Raw genomic sequence first — 20,074 nt, 5'->3', positions numbered from 1 at the left:
GACCTGGCACTAGATTGCCACTAACTTAGTCAATAAAATTCAGTTCTAACTGACTATCTGATTCATTAAGTATTTTTCAGAGTCTAAAAACACCTCTAAATATTATTTGTTCACCAATGTTCAAGGCTTTCCATTGTGATAATTTGAAAATTAAACTTCTAAGTCATCTTTAACTATGATGGCTACACAAACAGATCACACAAAATTCTATATACACAAACAGATCAGCATTTTCAAAGAGAATTGTATCATTTCAAATACTTCTCACAAAATACTGCTGTACTAACACATTAAAAAACTTTCATAGAGATATTAAAATTCTTACCACATTGCCTGCACAGATACAGGTTTGAATATGTGGATTCTGTTATCTGTTGACACGCTGAACCCTCTAAGGAAAAAAGAATAAGACAAAAATCCACAAATGAGAGTGGGTTATTTCAGTTGTGTGTTTTCAAGGCTACTTCCCAGGCTACTGGCTCAGGCACTTCATGTAGACTAGAGTATAGGACATGACTGAAAAGCTTCAACAAATTGTCTACTTTTATGTACTTAGCAGAATGAATGGACTCCCACGTTGGAATTAGGGAATTACATAGTTTTCCTGCTGTAGCTAAGGACAAACTGTTCAGCTGTATATTTCTATTTGGAAATCTTATGGGTATGTAGCAAACCTGGCCCTGTTTTATAAACTAGAGCAAACATCTTGGTCTCTTGGGGACACATTCTAAAAACACCAGGGGTAGGGGTGGAAGGTCACTGGAAGGAACTGGCACAGAAAAGGGGTTACACTGTAGGCTGACAGCTGGCAGAGGCAGCAAGAGGCTATTTGAAACAGAACATATCCTCCTCTGGGAGAACATTGCAACAGTCCCACATGCTCAGATTAAAGAGGGAGCCAACAAACTACTTCCTCTTTGTTTGGATTCTTACCATAGTCAGCCTAGAAGAACAGAAGTGAGAGGCCTTGGCAAGTTGCATTTTTACTCCACTTCACAAAACAGGAGTTTAAAAGGACTCATTGAGCTGCTGACATGACAATTCATGTCATGGGCACAGTGGGCCTCCCATTCCGCTGAATGAATGGGTAGAAAGATGGGAACCCCACCCCTTGGCTTTCTGTAGGAAGATAAAAAGGGAAAGTCTTACCCATCACCATCCAAATGAATTAGGGTGTCACTCCAGAGAGGCAGGACTAGGCCCATGGTACAAGTGCTACTGCAAGACAAGAAGCAGGTCCATAAGTCACTCTCTGTTATTCTAGGCAGCGTTCTGTTTAGTCCTTAAATATTTAACAAAGAAAACATGACTGAGCTCCCTGAATTACTGTCTTGCAAATGGCCACTGTCTAAAAACTCCAGGTGACTGCTGCGGACTTGTGATGGCAGGTCTCAGCCCAAAGTCAGAGAACCCAACTCAACTTCAAGAATTATTTCTAATGACAGAAACCACTGCTGGCTGCGGAAGACCTCTGACAATGTCATTCATTCAATTTTAATTCTGAGGTTTTCATACATCTTTTGAACCCCAGAATACACTAAATAGTCTAAATGGGAAAGGGAATTAAAATATTCAAAAAAGTAACTGTTAATGGCTTGTGATGACATTAAGAGGGACAAGAGACCCAACTTAAATAAATGCAACAGTGCTTTGTGACTATGCACTGAACTAGCACTGCTGACATGCAGAGTGAATAGGAATGCCAACAACCAACAGGGTAGCCCTGGAATGGTGTATTACAATATTATTTAAATTACACAAGGAGGAAAGTTAACAGGTAGAGACAGGAAGCCAAAGACTCCCAATTGTGTGCTCTATCATACCATTTCTCTGGACAACTGTAATCTACCCCAGATCTCTGCTACCTTTTCTCCCTAAGCCTGCCATAAACCACTTCCCCCCCTCCATCCAGTTTCCCAAAGGCTCCTATGCCCTCTCCCCACCAATATATCTAGAAAAGTATCAGGTATAGGAGAAAGAACCTTGGATGTGGGAGGTAAAACAGTGAAGTATGGTTAAAAGCACAAGCTCTTGCCCTAGCCGGTTTGGCTCAGTGAATAGAGCATCAGCCTGCGGACTGAAGGGTCCCGGGTTCGATTCTGGTCAAGGGCACATACCTTGGTCGCAGGCTCCCGGCCCTGGTCAGGGGCATGTAGGAGGCAACCAATTAATGTGTCTCTCTCATATCGGTGTTTCTCTCTGTCTCTCCCTCTCTCTCTAAAAATCAATGGAAAAATATCCTTGGGTGAAGATTTTTAAAAAAAGAGCACAAGCTCTGGAGCCATTTGGGCTCCGGAACCTGAGCTCTTGCACTAACTGTATATAAAATCGTAGGCAAACAATTTCATTGCTTTGTGCTCTGGTTTCCTCATCTGTAAAGCTGGGATAGAAATACCATCTTCACTGGGCTGTTTTGAAAATTAAATTAGGTAACACACTAAAAAATGTGCAATAACTACTATTTATTGAGCAATTATACTATGCTGAAAGATCTGGATTTACTCTCCTTCAGTACTTCAATTCCTTTTGACAACTTATTTAACCTCTCTTCTCAGCCTTAATTTCTTCATCTTGATATGCAGGTAACAAGACCCAGCCCATAGGGTTATCATGCAAATCTAAAATATTTAAGGTGAAACATATATATTAATGTACTGATATGTAAAACAAATGTTGAGTATGAATCTGTAGTGGGTGCTCTACTACGGCTGAAAGTGATTTTGGGGGAGGGGAATATTACAAAAATGTATTAAAAACAACACAAGGACTACCACGCTTTAACTGCTGGAGTCACTGCAGTGCTAACGAAGGCCATGTCCTAGTTGAGCAGTGTCTAATGATTTCCACTGCACTTGCTGGTCTGTGTTCTCAAGGTCCACCAGTGGTTCCAGAGTTCAAAAGATTCAAGTCAAGATTAAAACTGCTTATCTGCATTGAAACCCCAGCCCCGAACTGCAGATGCACAGTTATCCTCCCGGAGTCTGGGAGGGAGGAAGACAGCTCCACCACTATTTTTTAAGTTTATGAGCGCAAGGAAAATTTGTTTAGAAAATCATTTCCTGCCGAAACCGGTTTGGCTCAGTGGATAGAGCGTCGGCCTGCAGACTGAAAGGTCCCAGGTTCGATTCCGGTCAAGGGCATGTACCTGGGTTGCGGGCACATCCCCCGTAGGAGATGTGCAGGAGGCAGCTGATCGATGTTTCTCTCTCATCGATGTTTCTAACTCTCTATCTCTCTCCCTTCCTCTCTGTAAAAAATCAATAAAAATATATATTAAAAAAAAAGAAAATCATTTCTCAAGGTGGAGTGCAATTATTTTTAGGTTTTTTGTTTTTATTTTTGGTGAGTACTTAGCCAGTTCCTAGCAACAACTATAATTTGACAAATCTAGAAATTAAGCAACTACAGAAGAAGATATAGAAGATGAGCTTGTGACCAGACACTAGTTAAAATTTTGGACAAATGACCATGATATGTAGAAACTAAACATCATGTTTTCAGCTTGTATTCAGGTTAGAATGCTTTTTTATAGTAAGAAAGATAGCTTTTTCATACAAAAGGAAAGAGAGGCCTGAATTAGGCACATCTATATTTTTATTCAGTTTACCTTGAATCATGAGATTTTTCTCTATTATAGTTATTTTATTAGATATGCACTTATTCAATTATTTATTTATTGCTAATCCTCACACAAGTATATTTTTCCATTTATTTTAAGAGAGAGTGGAAGGGAGGGGGGAAGAGAGAGAGAGAGAGAGAGAGAGAGACAGACAGACAGAAACATCGATGTGAGAGAGACACATCAATTGGTTGCCTTTCACACTCACTCCAACCAGAGCTGGGGAGCTTGCAACTGAGATAAATGTCCTTAACGGAATTGAACCCGGGACCCCTCAGTCCTCAGGCCGACACTCTATCCAGTGAGCAAAACTGGCTAGGGCCAACAATTCATTGAGCCTACCTGTACCAAACATTTTAAGGTGTTGGGAGTACAAAAAATAAAATAAAATAAAACAACACAATAAAGATATCTTGTTTTATAACCTTGAAATATATCCAATGCAATTTGGAAACCAAGATTATGCTGTGTATTAAAATATTTATTACTTAAATATGCCACAGTATTCAAAGAACTTTTAGTAGGCTAAAATATGCGCTGTAATATATCTTGAGAACTACTTGGGAAGAGGGTGTCATAAGCAATCTGCATTTTACTTTGGTTTAATACTGTTCTGAAACATTAACTTTTTCTATTGTCAGATACAAAATGATACACATTCCTTCAACAGCAATTAGATAAACATGATATTAGATTACCTGAGCACTTCTGTTCTCAAGTAGGCAGCACTTCTCTTACTGTGCAAGTAGCTAATTCAGAGGATATATGGAAATTCATAACACCAAGTGTATCAAACACAATGAAAACCAATTTTTATAGCTTTTCATATCATATTTTGTTTTCCATAAACTAAAATTTTCTTTTGCTAGGTTTGATTCAGGCAGGACTATTACTGAAGATAGATGCAGTTCACTGAGGATAAAATACTGGGCAGCTGTATTAATAAGCAGTCTGTTTTTTTTGGGAATGTTTAGGACAAAGTAAAAGAGATAACAGACATCTTATTTCTCACACTCTGAGTCAGGAGAATCTGAATTTGTTGCCTTCTCTCTCTAGGGCAGTGGTGCTCAACCTGTGGGTCACTACCCCTTTGGGGGTCGAACGACCCTTTCACAGGGGTCGCCTAAGACCATCGGAAAACGCATATATAATTACATATTGTTTTTGTGATTAATCACTATGCTTTAACTATGTTCAATTTGTAACAATGAAATTGGGGGTCACCACAACATGAGGAACTGTATTAAAGGGCCAGAAGGTTGAGAACCACTGCTCTAGGGGAAGACCCAAGTGAGGTTTCCATGTAGTCCCAGTGCCTGTTTTAGGGGGGTTCCAAAGGAGGAGTCGGGATGAAAGAAGCAAAGGAAATAAGATCCGGAGCAGCGCTGTCCAACTGAACTTTCTGCAATGATGGAAATGCTCTACACATGTCCCGTCCAACATGGTAGCCACATATAGCTAGAGGACTTGAAATGTGGCTACTTGTAACTGAGAACTGAAATTTTAATTTTATTTAATTTAGATAGTCATGTTTGGTTAGTAGCTACCGTACTGGACAATACAGATCTAGAGAGAAAAAACCCAAATCATAGGTCTTAAAATACTAATGAATGTAGGCAAGGTTGGTGATCTTAGAGGATAAATGTTTACTGAAAGGTCTGTTGCTTAGCTAACACCAGAGGTTAAAACCATGCAGGAGGAACAGCTTCCTAAACGTGGCTTACAAACTTGCGTAATTTCGGAGCACACAATTAAAGGCTGTAAGTGGTGTACAAGGTAACAACTCTCACCTTTGATCTTGTGAACCCACAAATCATTTTCAGGCTGACTGCCACTACAAGCTCAGGTAAACACTAGTTTGGGAAACTTTACTGTGACAATGTAACCCCCACCCCCACATTAAAACAAGTAGAATCACTCCCAGTCTCCTCTTCTCTTTGTGGCTAAATTCTCCCAGGCATGGGTCACACCCCTCGCTTCTCCACAGTTCCATTCCAGTCCTGAGCCAGGAAGTCAATGCTTTGAGACATCTGGCAGGATTTCCTGAGGCTTGCTATCTAGAGCGCAGAGATCTGCTTAGCAGTCACATTCCACAGCCTTCCCAAGGTCTCTCCAGAAAGAGTGGGAAAATAAAAAGAAAAGCAGCAAACCTTAGAGAGACAATAAAGCCAGGTTTTGTGTCATGTCTGATATCTCTAATCATAGGACGCAAAGTGCCACTAAAGTCAAAGGTGCATGATTATAAAAGTTTCTGTTTTGAGTTTAAGGAAAAAGGAAGCAAAACATTTGATAAAAGCAAGGTGTAAAGCCATGAATAAATACAAGAGAATGGAGTTAAAGTGGGCTCTCTTTGAACCTAGGACTCACTGGTACAGTATCACTAAAGCAAGTCATTACTGCTTAAAGACGATTGCAAAGAAAGGACAGCTCCTCCCCTCACCCCTCCTGGAGATACAAGTTAAAATCATCTCCACCTAAAGAGGAGAGGAAGGTAAGGAATAGTGTAAATTAGAAACACATTACCAAAGACATTCATTAAACATTTTCATCTCTCAAGACTGTGTGACTAAGATATTTTTGTGTTCTCTAGGTTTAGGCATTTAACTTTAAGAGCAGCACTGCATGTTTTTGTGATAATTCAAAAGACAACTGGAATAGGTTATTTAAAAGGAGTCTTCTCATCCTCCTTTTGTGATACCATACCTGTCATTAGAAGAGAAATCCATTCCTAGAACGATGCTTTCTTCAGTGTCTTGTCTACCATTGGTTGAAACCACTACCATATAACGTGTTCGATTCTGGTAAGTACTTTCTAGTCTTACAGCCTGGAGGTTAACAGACAACAAAGAAATTATGAAATTTAGAAGGTCAATTTTAGATCATTCAACCTTTTTTACATCAGCATCTTAAAACATATTTAGGGAGATAGCAAAGCCAGTAGTTGGAAGACCCACATTCAAATACCAGCTCATGTATTAACTATAAAACCTATAAATGTTACTAAATTAATTTGAGGGAGAAATAATACCTATCCTATTGGGTTTTGATAATAAAATAATGCGTGTACAGCACAGTGCTTGGCATACAGTAAATAAATGCTCAATAAATCTTTGCAATTAGTACAATTTATAATAATAACAATTATCAGGTCATGTTCTAAAGATTGAAGAGGGAAATGTGAGGTTGTATGAATGGGAACACAGGACTCAGATCCAAGTCCCATAAACAATTATAATACAAAGCAAACTATTAATACCTAAGAGGAGTTGCTCTACTGAATTCTTATAGATTATATGCTATAAAATTTCTTTAGTTTCAATAACAATTGAAGCTTATATTATTTTTTATCATAAAGTTTTTTTATTGTTTATTTATGATATTTTAAAAGGGCCTTCAGAAAATTTGAATATGGACATGGTCTTAGATGATATTAAGGATTCATTGTTAGTGTGATAATGGCATCGAGATAATGCCTTTTTCTTAAGTATCTGAAATGAAATGACATGGTATTCAAGTTTTACTTTAAAATATTCCAATAATGGGAAGCAACTAAGATGTTCTTCAGTAGCTGAATGGAAAATCAGTGGTATAGCCAGACAATGGAATATTATTCAGCACTCAAAGGAAATGAACTATCAAGCTATGAAAAGACATGGAGGATTCTTAAATGCATACTACTAAGGGAAAGAAGCCAATATGAAGAGACTAGGTACTGTATGATTCCAACTCTATGACACTCTAGAAAAGGCAAAACTCTAGAGTCAGTAATGATCATTGGTTGCCATGGGTTAGGAGAGCACAGAGGATTTTTAGGGCAGTGAAACTACTCTGCATAATACTAAAGTGGTGGATACATGTCATTATTATTCTTTTTAAAAAATATTTTTATTGATTTCAGAGAGGAAGGGAGAAATAGGGAAAGATAGAAACATCAAAGATGAGAGAGAATCATGGATTGGCTGCCTCCTGTACGCCACTCACTGGGGATCAAGCCTACAACCCGGGTATGTGCCCTTGACTGGAATCAAACCTGGGACCTTTCAGTCTGCATGCCAACGCTCTATCCACTAAACCAAACCAGCTAGGGCTACACGTCATTATTAAAAGCCACAGAATGTACAATACCAAGAGTAAATCCTAATGTAAACTATGGACTTGGAGTTGATAACGATGTGTCAATGTAGGTCTATAAATTGTAACAAATTACAACTCTGGTGGGGGATGAAGATAATGGGGAAGGCTATGGGGATAAAGCAGCCGTGGGCAAACTACGGCCCGCGGGCCGGATCCAGCCCATTTGAAATGAATAAAACTAAAAAAAAAAAAAAAAGACTGTACCCTTTTATGTAATGATGTTTACTTTGAATTTATATTAGTTCACACCAACACTCCATCCATGCTTTTGTTCCGGCCCTCCGGTCCAGTTTAAGAACCCATTGTGGCCCTCGAGTCAAAAAGTTTGCCCACCCCTGGGATAGAGGGTATATGGGAAATCTCTGTATTAAGTAAGTCCTCACTTAATATCACTGATAGCTTCTGCGACTTTAAGCAAAACAACATATAACAAAACCAATTTTACCAGGGGCTAATTGATAGAAGCAAGCTATGTTCCTGTGGCATCTCATCAATATTGTAACCGAAAACAAGGTTGAATGAAATGACATTAGTTGAGGACCTGCTGTACCTCCTGCTCAAATCTCCTGTGAACCTAAAACTGCTCTAAAAAATAAACTTTTGCAGGTTAGGGATACGTTCATGGCATAGATTGTGGCGATGGTTTCATGGTCTTTACTTATTTCCAAACTTACCAAGTTGTATACATTAAATATGTACAACTTTTTGTACGTCAATTATACTTCAATAAAGTGGTTTAAAAAATGCTCCAACAAAAAAAGAAAAAAAGGAGGGAACTAGATGAAAGAAATCTGGCAAAATGTTTCTGGTTATAAAAGCTGTGTAATGGGTTCATGATAATATATTTTGTGCTTTATACATTTGAGAATCTTATTAATAAGAAGCTCAAAAAGATACTTTACAAACCTTAAAAATAAAGTAAAATCACTTCCACTCAACATTCATTCAAATATTTACTATATATCTATTGTGTATACAATCAGAGCAGAAATGCTGAGGATTCAAGGGTGGAGAAGGAAGAGAAATATAGTCCCTACCCTCATGAAGTGTACAGTTTAGTCCGTTCTTTTTCCTCTATTGACAAAAAGCCATGGAAATGTGTACTAGAGGCAATTTCTTCTGTATAAAACAACCCCACCCACATTCCTTATCTCAGAAGAGAGAGTTCCAAAACCATTAATTGGCTCAAGACAATTGTCAGAAATTTCTTTTTGGAATTCTTTCAGTGCTGTTCTTCTTGGAGTCTCCTTCCTCTAACTCCATCACTGGCCAGGCAACGGGAAAAAGAGACATAGTTACATAGCTCAAATGACCCATTTACCAAGGCAGAGGTGAGATTCATAGATATCTTTTTGTCTCTATTCTGACACTCCCACGAAAAGCCAGGGAAGCACAAACAGCAGAAGTGGCTACATTAAAGCTTGTTCTACTAGGAAGTGATACAAGAAGTAGTGTTCACCATTCTGATTCCAAGTACACAAGGTAGAGAGCTGCACTGCTGGCTTTATGTTCTACGAATAGAGCAGTTCAACCCAAATTCACTTGTGAGAAGCTAAGAGGAATAATATTTAAGTTGATGAAGGTCTAGCCATCGTGTGCTGGGACCATGTGAGCAGTATACACATAGAGCTATGGATAGGAGTACATGCAACGTGAGGTCTGGAGGCATCATTGACTCTCTGGTTCTAGAGATGCTTCACAAAATATTAAACTAATCAGAAATTCAGTGCAGGTAAACTAGAGTTTCTTATAAACAAGATCTCAGATAGTATTATATATCTAAACTTGGGCTTGCCCTGGCAAGCTGAGCCAAATGTTCACTTTGCTGAATATGTTAGAGGCGCTTTTATCCTCTGTCAAGGCTCTGAGAATTTCTGGCAAGGCTCAAATACAAATGGCATGGGAACAACTGAACTGCGGTTCTGATAATTTACCAACAGCTTCTACACCAACTAGTGGTAACTGATTAGCTAAGTTGAAGCTGATAAAAGGAAAGAAAATAACCTCCATAATTATTAACTATCATGCATGTTATCGGGCCAAGTTAGCATGTGGGCAAGTTTCTTTGTAATATTCAGTGCAAACACTAGTTGTCTCCTTTTATTTTTTTAAAACCCTGACCCAAGGATATTTTTTCCATTGCATTTTAGAGAGAGTGGGAGGGAGGGAAGGGAGGGGGGGGGAGAGAGAGAGAGAGAGAGAGAGAGAGAGAGAGAGAGAGAGAGAGAGAGAGAGAGAGAAACATTTATGTGTGAAACACTGATTGGTTGCTGGGGATCCAACCTGCAACCCAGGTATGTGCCCTTGATGGGGAATTGAACCTGAGACACTTTGGTGTGCGGCCAACATCCTAACCACTGAGCAACACTTGCTGGGTATATTTGTTTTTCCTTCCCTTCCTTCCTCCCTATTTATCAATAATATACAAAGCATTTCAAATGTTTGGCCCTCATGTCAACAGATTATCCCAAACCTAATGGGAAAGGCCCCAGTCATCTCATTCTGACTTAGGCCTCAATAAGTGGTATATCTCAGATTCACTGAATTTTAAGCTTCTTAGACGGAAGAACAGCACTTAGAGGTCCTGGGATTTGATGATGGACCTCTAGATAGTATCCACAGGAATTGCGAAATTCTTACTAATGGGAAGTGCAGCTTATTTAATCCGGGGGTCAGGAGCCATGACATTACTTCAACTACATCCTAATTAGAAGAATGAAATGAAATTTTTTACAGAAAAAATTCTTTAATGTCAGGGGATTAACCTCAGGCTCCAAAATTCTTCTTAAGCTTCAAAATTCTAGGTTAAGGAATTAAAATTTTAAGAGCCAGAGTATTAAGAAAAATCAAATATCCACCCTGTTTTGAGGTTCATTTCATATTTCTTTTTGGGGGGGGGGGGGGAGAAGATTAACAAAACACAATCATCTAATTTAATTTACTAAGCCAATCAGAGAAATTTAACTTAAAGTGGTAGTTTGTACATAATAACCTAATATTAGAATTGGCAGCAACTCCAACATTTCTAGTCTCCAGAACTTACATGGAATAAATGACTGGAATAAGACAATGATTCAGATGCATCTGATTAATGAAAGTTCTCAATGAAAAGGATAATACTGCAGTTTATTTTAACTGTCCACACAAAACATATTTTAGATTTTTAAACTTGGCAGCAATAGCAATTGAGAAAATTATTCCAAGAAAGTCCATTTATTGACTACATTTGAAATCCTATTACAAGTTTCAGGTGAACTGGATCCAGCAATCCTAGGACTGAGGTAGGTCTGAGAAGTAAACTGCTTTTGCTTGATTTCTGAGGCAAGAACCCAACCTGTTTTCAAAATTTATCTATAAAGAGTGATGTTAAAACTTCCCTCAGTAACTAAATTTAAATGTATCTGATGACAAGCAGCTCATAAATACCATCTGACCCAATAACTTCTCTCCTCAGCATCATCCAATATCAGGAAATACTCCTCCCTAAGCTTACACTGTACCTTTGCCTTTAATTTTTTTTTTCCAACCAAGAGTCTACATCATGTCCCTGCATGCAATGTTTACCTGCAGGGAAGCCACGCTATAAAGTCCCAACGTCTAGACAGGCAGCTCACCCAATTTATTAGAGAAAGCTTTCAAAAGTATGTAAATATTAAATTCTTGCCAAAAGAACAAAGCAAAGTCAATATCGAAAATTAAAGGAGACTTTATGTGACACTAGTAAACTAAAGAACATAGAATTCAAAAGTAATAGAGCTTGAGGGAGTCTTTGGATATTATTTTTTAAAATCTATCTTTATGAAATTCTTGAAGAAGAAAAAATCTGACATATTCTGTGTAGCTATTAAAAAAGTTTTATTTACTGACATGGAAAAATATCCACAATCAAGTGTGAAGAAAGAAGATTATAAACAGCACTCGTATTTTTATCTATTTTTGTAAAAAAAACAACTTTCTCTGGCATACTTTTGCTTAGAACTACTTAGCCTTCTATTTCATACATCCCCCAATCTCATTCATCCATTAATAAGTTCTCAGTTATCCACTGTCACCTTTATAAACACACACACATGCACCCACATGTGCATCCCCCTCCCACTACCCCCAGACATAAGCCCTTATTATCTTAAATTACTTTATACTTTTGCTTCTTAGAATTACAGAGATAATGCTTTAGACAGACTAGAAGGTTTTTGGATGCTCAGATTTGGCTATTTTAATCACTGTCCACCTTAGTAAGAACAATTCTCAGAATCATTCTCTCTCTCTCTCTCTCTCTCTCTCTCTCTCTCTCTCTCTCTCTCTCTCTCTCACACACACACACACACACACACACACACACACACACACACGACTAGAAAGGTACTTATCGAAATAGCTAAGAATGTTTTTTTTCAGAGTATAGGACACAAAGTGATTTTTACTTTGTTCTTTAGGCCTTTCTGTATTGTCTGATTAAGAGAAACAAAACCCAATATATTTATACTTAGAAAAAAGAAACCCATTTTCTTTTTGAAAAAAAAAAATTGTTAAAACAAACAAACAAAAAACTCCTTTTCTTAAACTCTCCTGCAAAGTACTCAAAAACATCTCCTCATATCTTATTAGCACACTTCAGCTCTAGTTAAAAACATTAGTTGATATTACTTCAAATGTTAGAAAAGTCCTTAAATTCCCAGTCTATTTTTTAATAAATAAATGGGTCTTTGATAATGTGCAACAGTACTATAAAACCACTGTCTTCATTGTATCAGCTATGGTTTTCCTACGTACTAAAGTTAATGCTTGGAACTATTTTGAAAGCAGGGTTCTTTGGAGAAAAAATTTAGTCCTAATTTTAATGCTGAAGCAAAATGTGGGATTTGGTAACTCTATTTGTTGTTGAGTTATTAAAAAATTAAAGGCAGGGCTTTCAGTTGACTATCAAACTTTTAACCTTATGCCCAAGTCCCAGAATGAGAGTTTTAGCATTCCAAATTTAACTCAAAACAAAAGGCTTTGCTTTGAGTCTACAAACGCTCCTTTCAGTTAGAAAAGTGCTAATTTGTCCAAAGCACACAATGTATTCACTCATTTTCTTGAAGATGACTCACACAATAATCTGAAACATAATGACTATGTGTTTGTAACAATTCAAACAACTGTAAAAAGGCTTGTCATTTGAACTCTGAATTAATTCAGAGGCATCAGTTACATTTTCTGAATTTACATTTTTTAATATGCAAAGCAACTGAAGCAGCATATTTTAGCAGGGAAATAAAAAATTTAATTGCCAATTCTACCTTCCTAATTGCTCCCTTAATGTCCTCCCATGCCTCTTGTGGTTAAAATTATTTTGACATTTACTAGTAGAGGTGCAATCAAACCCCATAGGTTATCAATGAGAAAAAAGAGTGAGCAGCAGATGTCAGATTTAGCTCTACCAAACCACACAATTTTTGGAAACTATCAAGAAATATGTATTGGACACATGATATATGCAAATAACCATTATTATGGGTTACTCAGCAGGTAGAGTCCAATAAGTGGCAGTTTCACGAGGCTCTGCAGATGATCCTGCTGTACTCTATAGTTGGAGTATCACTATTTTGGAATAGTAATGCTGTAAGAACTGTATTCCACTCTGTTCATTTATTTAAGATAGAAGTATGTCAAGAAATATAGAAAAAACTTGTAATATAGAAAAGTGTATAAATGCTACTTTAGGATTAGAATATAAAATAATTATGAAAGGATTTCTTATTTCAATTCCTTTAAATTTCAAAGTTAATTTTTCAACAAAAATTAGTGACCATGCCAAGGTGATAGAGGCAGCAATTGAGAGGGAAAAAAAAGACATAATTTAAATAAATAATAATTATGTGAATAAAGAATCAGTAATTACCATAGAGTTCAGAGGCTTGATCATCAACTTTCTAGTCATTCTTGTATTCTACTCATTATTTCTCTTCCCAGAGAGAAGCAGAGATCAAGTACTTGAACTTGACATTCCCACCTAACTTGGAAGAGTTCATCATCACACACCTGGATTATTGCAATAACTACCTAGCAGGCCTCCCTAATTTAAGATGTCCACCTCCTCCCTTTTATTCTGTATTCGCTTCTGAGGAATTTTTCTTAAATACTGTAGCTCTCCCAGTAATTCCTTGACTCAGAAACCTGTAATGCTTTACTACTGCTTACTGCAGAGGTAGAGGTACCACATCCAGATGTTAATTTAGAGGTTCAGGTAGGGGATATAAATGAGTGAAGTAGGCCATGTGAATATTAAGTGGGTAGAAAAACTTTTCACTTTCCACAAAGAAACATACTCATCCCATTTTTGCTTTCCTACATCTATGAGATGTTTTACTATAAGAAAACAGTGAAGGACTGATCACAAAGGGTGACACATGGCTTTACTGTCCAGGAGACAATATTATATGTGGAGATTACGGTAGATTAAGAACCCAGGCCACATCAATGCTCTCCCGTCCACCACATCTAGTCAAGTTTGGCATATGAGAACAAGGTTTCAGTGTTGCCAGAATTTTGAAGACAAGACTCAAGTCTGGATTTTTATGTGAAATCACCCAACTTTAAGGTATCAGTCCAAACAAAACATATCTCTGGCCTATGGACTAGGTACAGGGGTGGGCAAATTTTTTGACTCGAGGGCCACAATGGGTTCTTAAACTGGACCGGAGGGCTGGAACAAAAGCATGGATGGAGTGTTGGTGTGAACTAATATAAATTCAAAGTAAACATCATTACATAAAAGGGTACGGTCTTTTTTTTTTTTTTAGTTTTATTCATTTCAAACGGGCCGGATTCCCCCCGCGGGCCGTAGTTTGCCCACGGCTGGTAGGAGTTTGAGACCTTTAGTTTGGACCATGAAGTCCTTATCTGCCTGCCTTGCTTCTGGTATCTTATCTTCCCTATAGTAACAATAGTCCCATATTTAGGTAGCATTTTATACTCAGTATGCTTTCACATCCATTTGATTCTCTACACTGTGAGAGAAGATGGAAAGCAGGCACAGACAGGCTAAGCAACTTGTCCAACATCAGATGAGTAGTAAAAACTAAAGCCCAGGTCTCCCAACTCTGAGACCAGCATAAAACCTTGGCCATTTCACTCTCATCTTGTCTCTTTCTAGTGTGCTTTTGCTTCAGTCCTGTCCTCATCTAGAATGAAGGTCTCCTTTCTTCTTGCAATGTAAGTCAAGACTCAGCTCAAGCTCTACTATCTACATAAAACCTTCTTCAATGCGGTCAAGTCTCCAAGTTTCCTCTTTTCAGAACTTCAATTGTTGTTATGGTCAATAACCTACAAACTGGTATTCATCAACAGTCTTGAATCATCAAATTATTTTACATCATTTCACTTTAGTCATATCCTCAATTATATTCTAAGCTCTTTGATAATAGGGACATGCCATTCTTTTCTTTCCATGGAATTCCCAGTATTGTGCTGGGACATAAAAATGACTGCATAAAGTTCGATGTATTGGACAGTCTTTTGAGGAAGAGAGTTACAGGCTACACTAACTTACCAGCCTGATGTTGTCTTCTGGGCGGAGTAATATGAACATTGCTTGGAGATGCTGTTGGAGATCACCTGGTGAAATTTACAAAACAAAAAAAATAATTATTCTCCATTGCAATGTCAACATAGAGCAGTGGTTCTCAACCTGTGGGTCGCGACCCCTTTGGGGGTCGAACGACCATTTCACAGGGGTTACCTAAGACCATCGGAAAACACATATATAATTACATATTGTTTTTGTGATTAATCACTATGCTTTAATTATGTTCAATTTGTAACAATGAAATTAGGGGTCACCACAACATGAGGAACTGTATTAAAGGGTCGCAGCATTAGGAAGGTTGAGAACCACTGACATAGAGGATTCCTTCTATTCTAATGACGTGTGAAAGTTTTGGTTCACTGAAGGACTACAATTATGTCCACTTTTAGTCTATACTACAGTAACACTTGTTTGTGTTTGTCCTATGGAAGGGATACTTGAAACCCATCTCCATTTTGTACTTTGGTGGATGTTGATGAGAGTGGGGGTGTGAAATCTGTTGGGCAAAGGCAGTACTGGCTGTGCTTTTAGGCCCACAAGAAGGTACCAATGAAGGAATCTTGCCATTCTTATTTCTTTAACTATAATCTTCAGTTGCACTTAACCTAAGAAGATGTTCAGATTTCCCCCTAGAATAACGTCAACAGTTTAAAATTATTTCCACATTAGTGGCTGACATTAAAATAAAAGTACTTATTAAATACAGCAGATCCCAAGGGATATATATCCACTGAACATATTAAACGTTTTAAAATGGCCAACCATTACTTGAATCCTCACTTGTTCTTATATATTCTATAAAACAAAGTTGAAATTTCTTTGTATTAAACTATTATAGATTTCCTCATATTCTCTATTCTATACTAGGAAATCTGAGGCTTTAGATCTTAGGAGATAATCAGATAATGTACTATCATAAATGAATACAATCAGAGAAGAAACACCTTCATTCCTGCCCATCCAGGTCCACCTCTTCCTTAAGTCTAAAGTGACAAGAAAGTGTTTGACTATTTTAAATGAAGCCCAGATAAGAAATTCTAACTAGTGTAAGAAACATGCATAAGAAAGTACAATTAGACATAATAAGCCCTTGATCTGCTCTCAATTCTGCCATCATCTTTCAGTCACTGTGAGGTCAGCCAAGGGAGCTCCAGCTTATGTGAAGGTCTTGTTTTGTAAGCTGTGTTTACACCCACACTGCCTCATCTGTTCTGGTCTGGATTACAAATCAAGCCCATTTAGTTTGTGTTCAATCTGCTTTTCTTTTTAGTATGGGGAAAGCTAAGTGAACAAGGTCAAGTAGAAACCTGGGTCGCAGTTGAGTGTGGAAGTTGACGAAAGGAAAAAGGCCAACCAGGGCCAGGAACTTTGAAAGCCGGCAACCCCACTTACTATTACATGCCACAGAGCAATCTGCCTAACATTTTAGTCAAACAAGCTGGATTTAAACCAATATTTTGTCTTCTCTTTACTGTCAGTGATAAATATCTACACCAAACAGAAATACAAAGCTTAGCTGGGTCTACTTCCTCTGTGCATTTAAGTTTTGGGGGGAAGTGTCCCCCCGACCCCCTCTGGTAATTCAAAGCTAATTTTTCAAAAGAGTTTTTTTCCCTTACTCTTTTAAAAATTTTCCATGCTGGAGAATTGTGGTAGGAGAATAATACTGTCCAATGAGATAAATTATAATTCTGAGCTGCTACATTTATAACTAGATGAAGGTTCAAATAAGAAGTAGGACAGTCACTAAAATAGCTGAGATTATCTGGACTGGAGCTAAACTCAACTACTAGCTCATGGGACCCAGTATTTCTGGCTTTCACCTCTGACCTACACACTCAAGGTTTACAGTTTTCTTTGTTCTCTTTCTGGTAATTCCAATATATTTCACTCCTTGAGGTAACACATCCAAGTGGCACATTTATAACAATAAGTGATCACTCTTTGAATAGCATTGATCAGGATTTTTCAATTGCTGTCCTCAGGTTGACTTTCATTCCTCCCCTCCCCACCCAATGACACAAACAAGGCTTGCTGTCAGAGAGGCATACGCTGACTATCTTCCCAAACCTAGAGACATCCTATACCTAAAGACCATTTTCCCTTCTTCCTTACCTTTATCAGAACAATTGCACCTGACTTTAGAGAAATTCAACATATGGAAATATAAATGCATATAACTACTATTAGCAGGTGTGATACGGTGATTTATAAAAAATATATATTTGGTCTTCATCCTGTTCCTGGCACAGAGCTCCAAAAACCCTTGGAATTTCTGAAGTTGAGGAGAGCAAGCATGGTGTCTTTTGTTATGTTAATGACACAACTTTTGGAAAGTACTTAAGGATGGTTGCCAGGGGACTGGGAAGGGAGAAAAAGCTTGAGAGGGGAGGGGATGGAGGTTGACTAGATCACCATTGGACAATAATTTAAATCAATTATGCCTATGTAACAAAGCCTCCACAAAAGCCCAAAGGAGTGGGTTCAGAGAGCTTCCATGCTGGTGAACACATGGAGGTTTGGGGTGAATGGCACATTAAAGAGGGCTTAGAAACGCTGTACCCATTCCCAGGTACCTTGTCCTATGCACCTCTTACGTCTGGCTATTCCTGAGTTATATCCTTTTATAATAAGTTTCTCTGAGTTATGTGAGCTGCTCTGGCAAAAAAACTGAATGCAAGAAGAGATCATTGGAAACTCCAATCCAGAGACAACCTGGACTTATGATTGACATCTGAAATGGGGAGCAAGAAGTTTTGGACAACTGGGCTGGGATCTGATGCTGTCTGACAGTGTCAGAATTCAGTTGATTTGTAAAACATCCCTCTGGTGTCCTAGAATTGCTTGGATGTGTGTAGGAAAAAATCTCAAATTGGAATAGGAAGCAGAATATTAGCAGGTTATTCAAAATCAGATTCTTATATTCATTTCTAGGTAAACTTTATTTGATGACTTCTTGTTTCTATAAAAGTCCTCTGAGTTAAATTCCCAGTCTTTTTAGTGCAAACACAATCAAGAAGTACACTCTAGTACTTAAGAACTGGTGTTTTTCAATGTGATTTAGTAACTTGCTATCACAACAGTGACACTGAGCTTATTTATCTCAGTATATATTCTATTCTATTCTATTCTATTCTATTCTATTCTATTCTATTCTATTCTATTCTATCTATCATCTATCTGTTTATCTATGAATCGACCATATCATTTTCCATATAACACCAATAGAGAGTAGACAGGAAAAAGAAATGTGATCTTTGGTTAGTTGAAATGATTTTGCATAGGATTCAAGGTAACATCTGAACATCTTTTAATTATCAAAACCTTAATTGAGAAGTCACATAGACTTTATTAGAGTATTTTTGTACCTCATTATTTTTCCAACAAATATTTATTGAACATCTATGAAATGTATAAGGCATTCTGCTAAGTGTCAGGAAAATGGTCTGAGAGGTAAAGAAAAGTGATTATAGCACAGTGCAATGCTCTCTTTCACTACTGCAGAACTGTTGGAGAAATGGGGATGAGGAAGCCAACCTTTCAGAACGAAAGAATCAAAGAAACCAAGAAAGGAACGGATTATGTTGAGCTTTACCTGCATGCTTGTTGCGTCTGTGGCTGATTCTTGGAGTGGATGAGCCATTTCCCCGTGGTAGAAAAAGGGCAGCACCTTTGACAGTTAGAAAGCTCTCGCTGATGCTACCAAAAAGAAAAAAAAATCATAGACTAAGATGGAGTCCCACTTTGGAATTATTTTCTCTTCCCTATTCCAAAGTCCCAACTTCATGGTGTGAAGTAAAAATAAAATCAAAAGAGACCATGGTTACTCACATAGTCCTGTCTAGACAATTTTTATGAAACAGACTTAATATATTCCATATACATTACATCGTAGCAGTTAAGAGTGAAGACTCTGGAAACATAAAAAGGGTAAAGGTTCTGGAACCAGACTGCCTGGATTTGAATCCTGGCTCTGCTACTTCTTACCTGAGTGAATTTTTGGGGTCTAAATTCCATTATCCATAAAACTGAGAAAATACTAGTAAAATGAGGTTGTTGTGAGGAGTCAATAAGACTACAGCTTCTTAAGAGTGGTGCCTTTAGTAAAGATTAGTTACTATTATTAGACCGATGGTTATCAATAATGGTGTTTCAATAGTGTTCTAATCAGATGTAAATGTTACAACACTTAGTTACTAGTAATAGATCCAGCGTTTGTAAAACAAATTATGTTGAAAATACACACCACACTAAAGGGTTACTCAAAATTTTACTTTCACCAACTTGTATTCCCACATCCACTGAAAAGTAGTGCATAGGAAGTGTTTTTAACCCATGGAATTTGCCCTCTATGTTAACTGCATCCTTCATGTGAATGATAGCGCCACAGAAGTGAAGAATTACTCTTTAGGATAGAGGCTATTCAAAATATAATTGCTAGTGGATATCCAGAGGAAACGGAAAATACACCTAAATTATTTCATATCAACAGACTAAGCCTTTCAATGTTACCCCCAGAATCCAAAAAGGATCAAACTTTTAAATCACGAATGGCAAAGTTTAGAAATGGAGGGTTCCAAGTTTGCTGGTAAGTATGTATGCTATTCAGGGTTAGTTAATATATTATAAATTATACTGCCTACTCAACATTTCCACTTGGAAAAGTAACTGTCATCTCAAACTTACATTGCCAAAACTAATCTCTTGAGGCCCTTACTGATCCCTAGCCTCACCCACCCAAGTTGTCTGGG

General features: G+C 37.7%; 1 protein-coding gene and 1 non-coding gene across 22 annotated transcripts in view; both read right to left on the bottom strand.

Moving 5' to 3' along the window:
• SSH2 (slingshot protein phosphatase 2) overlaps window positions 1-20,074 on the bottom strand; it is a 223,231-nt gene that overhangs the window by 43,737 nt on the left and 159,420 nt on the right. For 9 of the 21 annotated variants that reach the window (XR_009449134.1, XM_059669262.1, XM_059669270.1 and 6 more), the window contains 6 exons: window positions 18,919-19,022; window positions 15,288-15,352; window positions 6,323-6,444; window positions 4,318-4,368; window positions 1,150-1,218; window positions 326-391 (listed from right to left, as the gene is read on the bottom strand). Coding sequence is in view for 20 of the 21 variants with exons in the window: in XM_059669262.1 (XP_059525245.1) it covers window positions 326-391; window positions 1,150-1,218; window positions 4,318-4,368; window positions 6,323-6,444; window positions 15,288-15,352; window positions 18,919-19,022 (477 nt within the window). In the remaining variant the exon portion in view is untranslated. Of the gene's footprint in view, window positions 1-325; window positions 392-1,149; window positions 1,283-4,317; window positions 4,369-6,322; window positions 6,445-15,287; window positions 15,353-18,918; window positions 19,023-20,074 lie in introns of those variants that run through there. The other 12 variants (XM_059669278.1, XM_059669280.1, XM_059669277.1 and 9 more) reach the window with 5 other exon arrangements.
• LOC132219462 (small nucleolar RNA U2-19) lies at window positions 11,903-11,982 on the bottom strand. Its single transcript, XR_009449469.1, has one exon. It is a non-coding gene; the product is annotated as a small nucleolar RNA U2-19 (small nucleolar RNA).

This window comes from Myotis daubentonii, chromosome 16 (genome assembly GCF_963259705.1).
Source record: "Myotis daubentonii chromosome 16, mMyoDau2.1, whole genome shotgun sequence".
NCBI classification, from domain to species: Eukaryota; Metazoa; Chordata; class Mammalia; order Chiroptera; family Vespertilionidae; genus Myotis; species Myotis daubentonii.
This window is presented reverse-complemented; position numbering and strand designations above follow the sequence as displayed.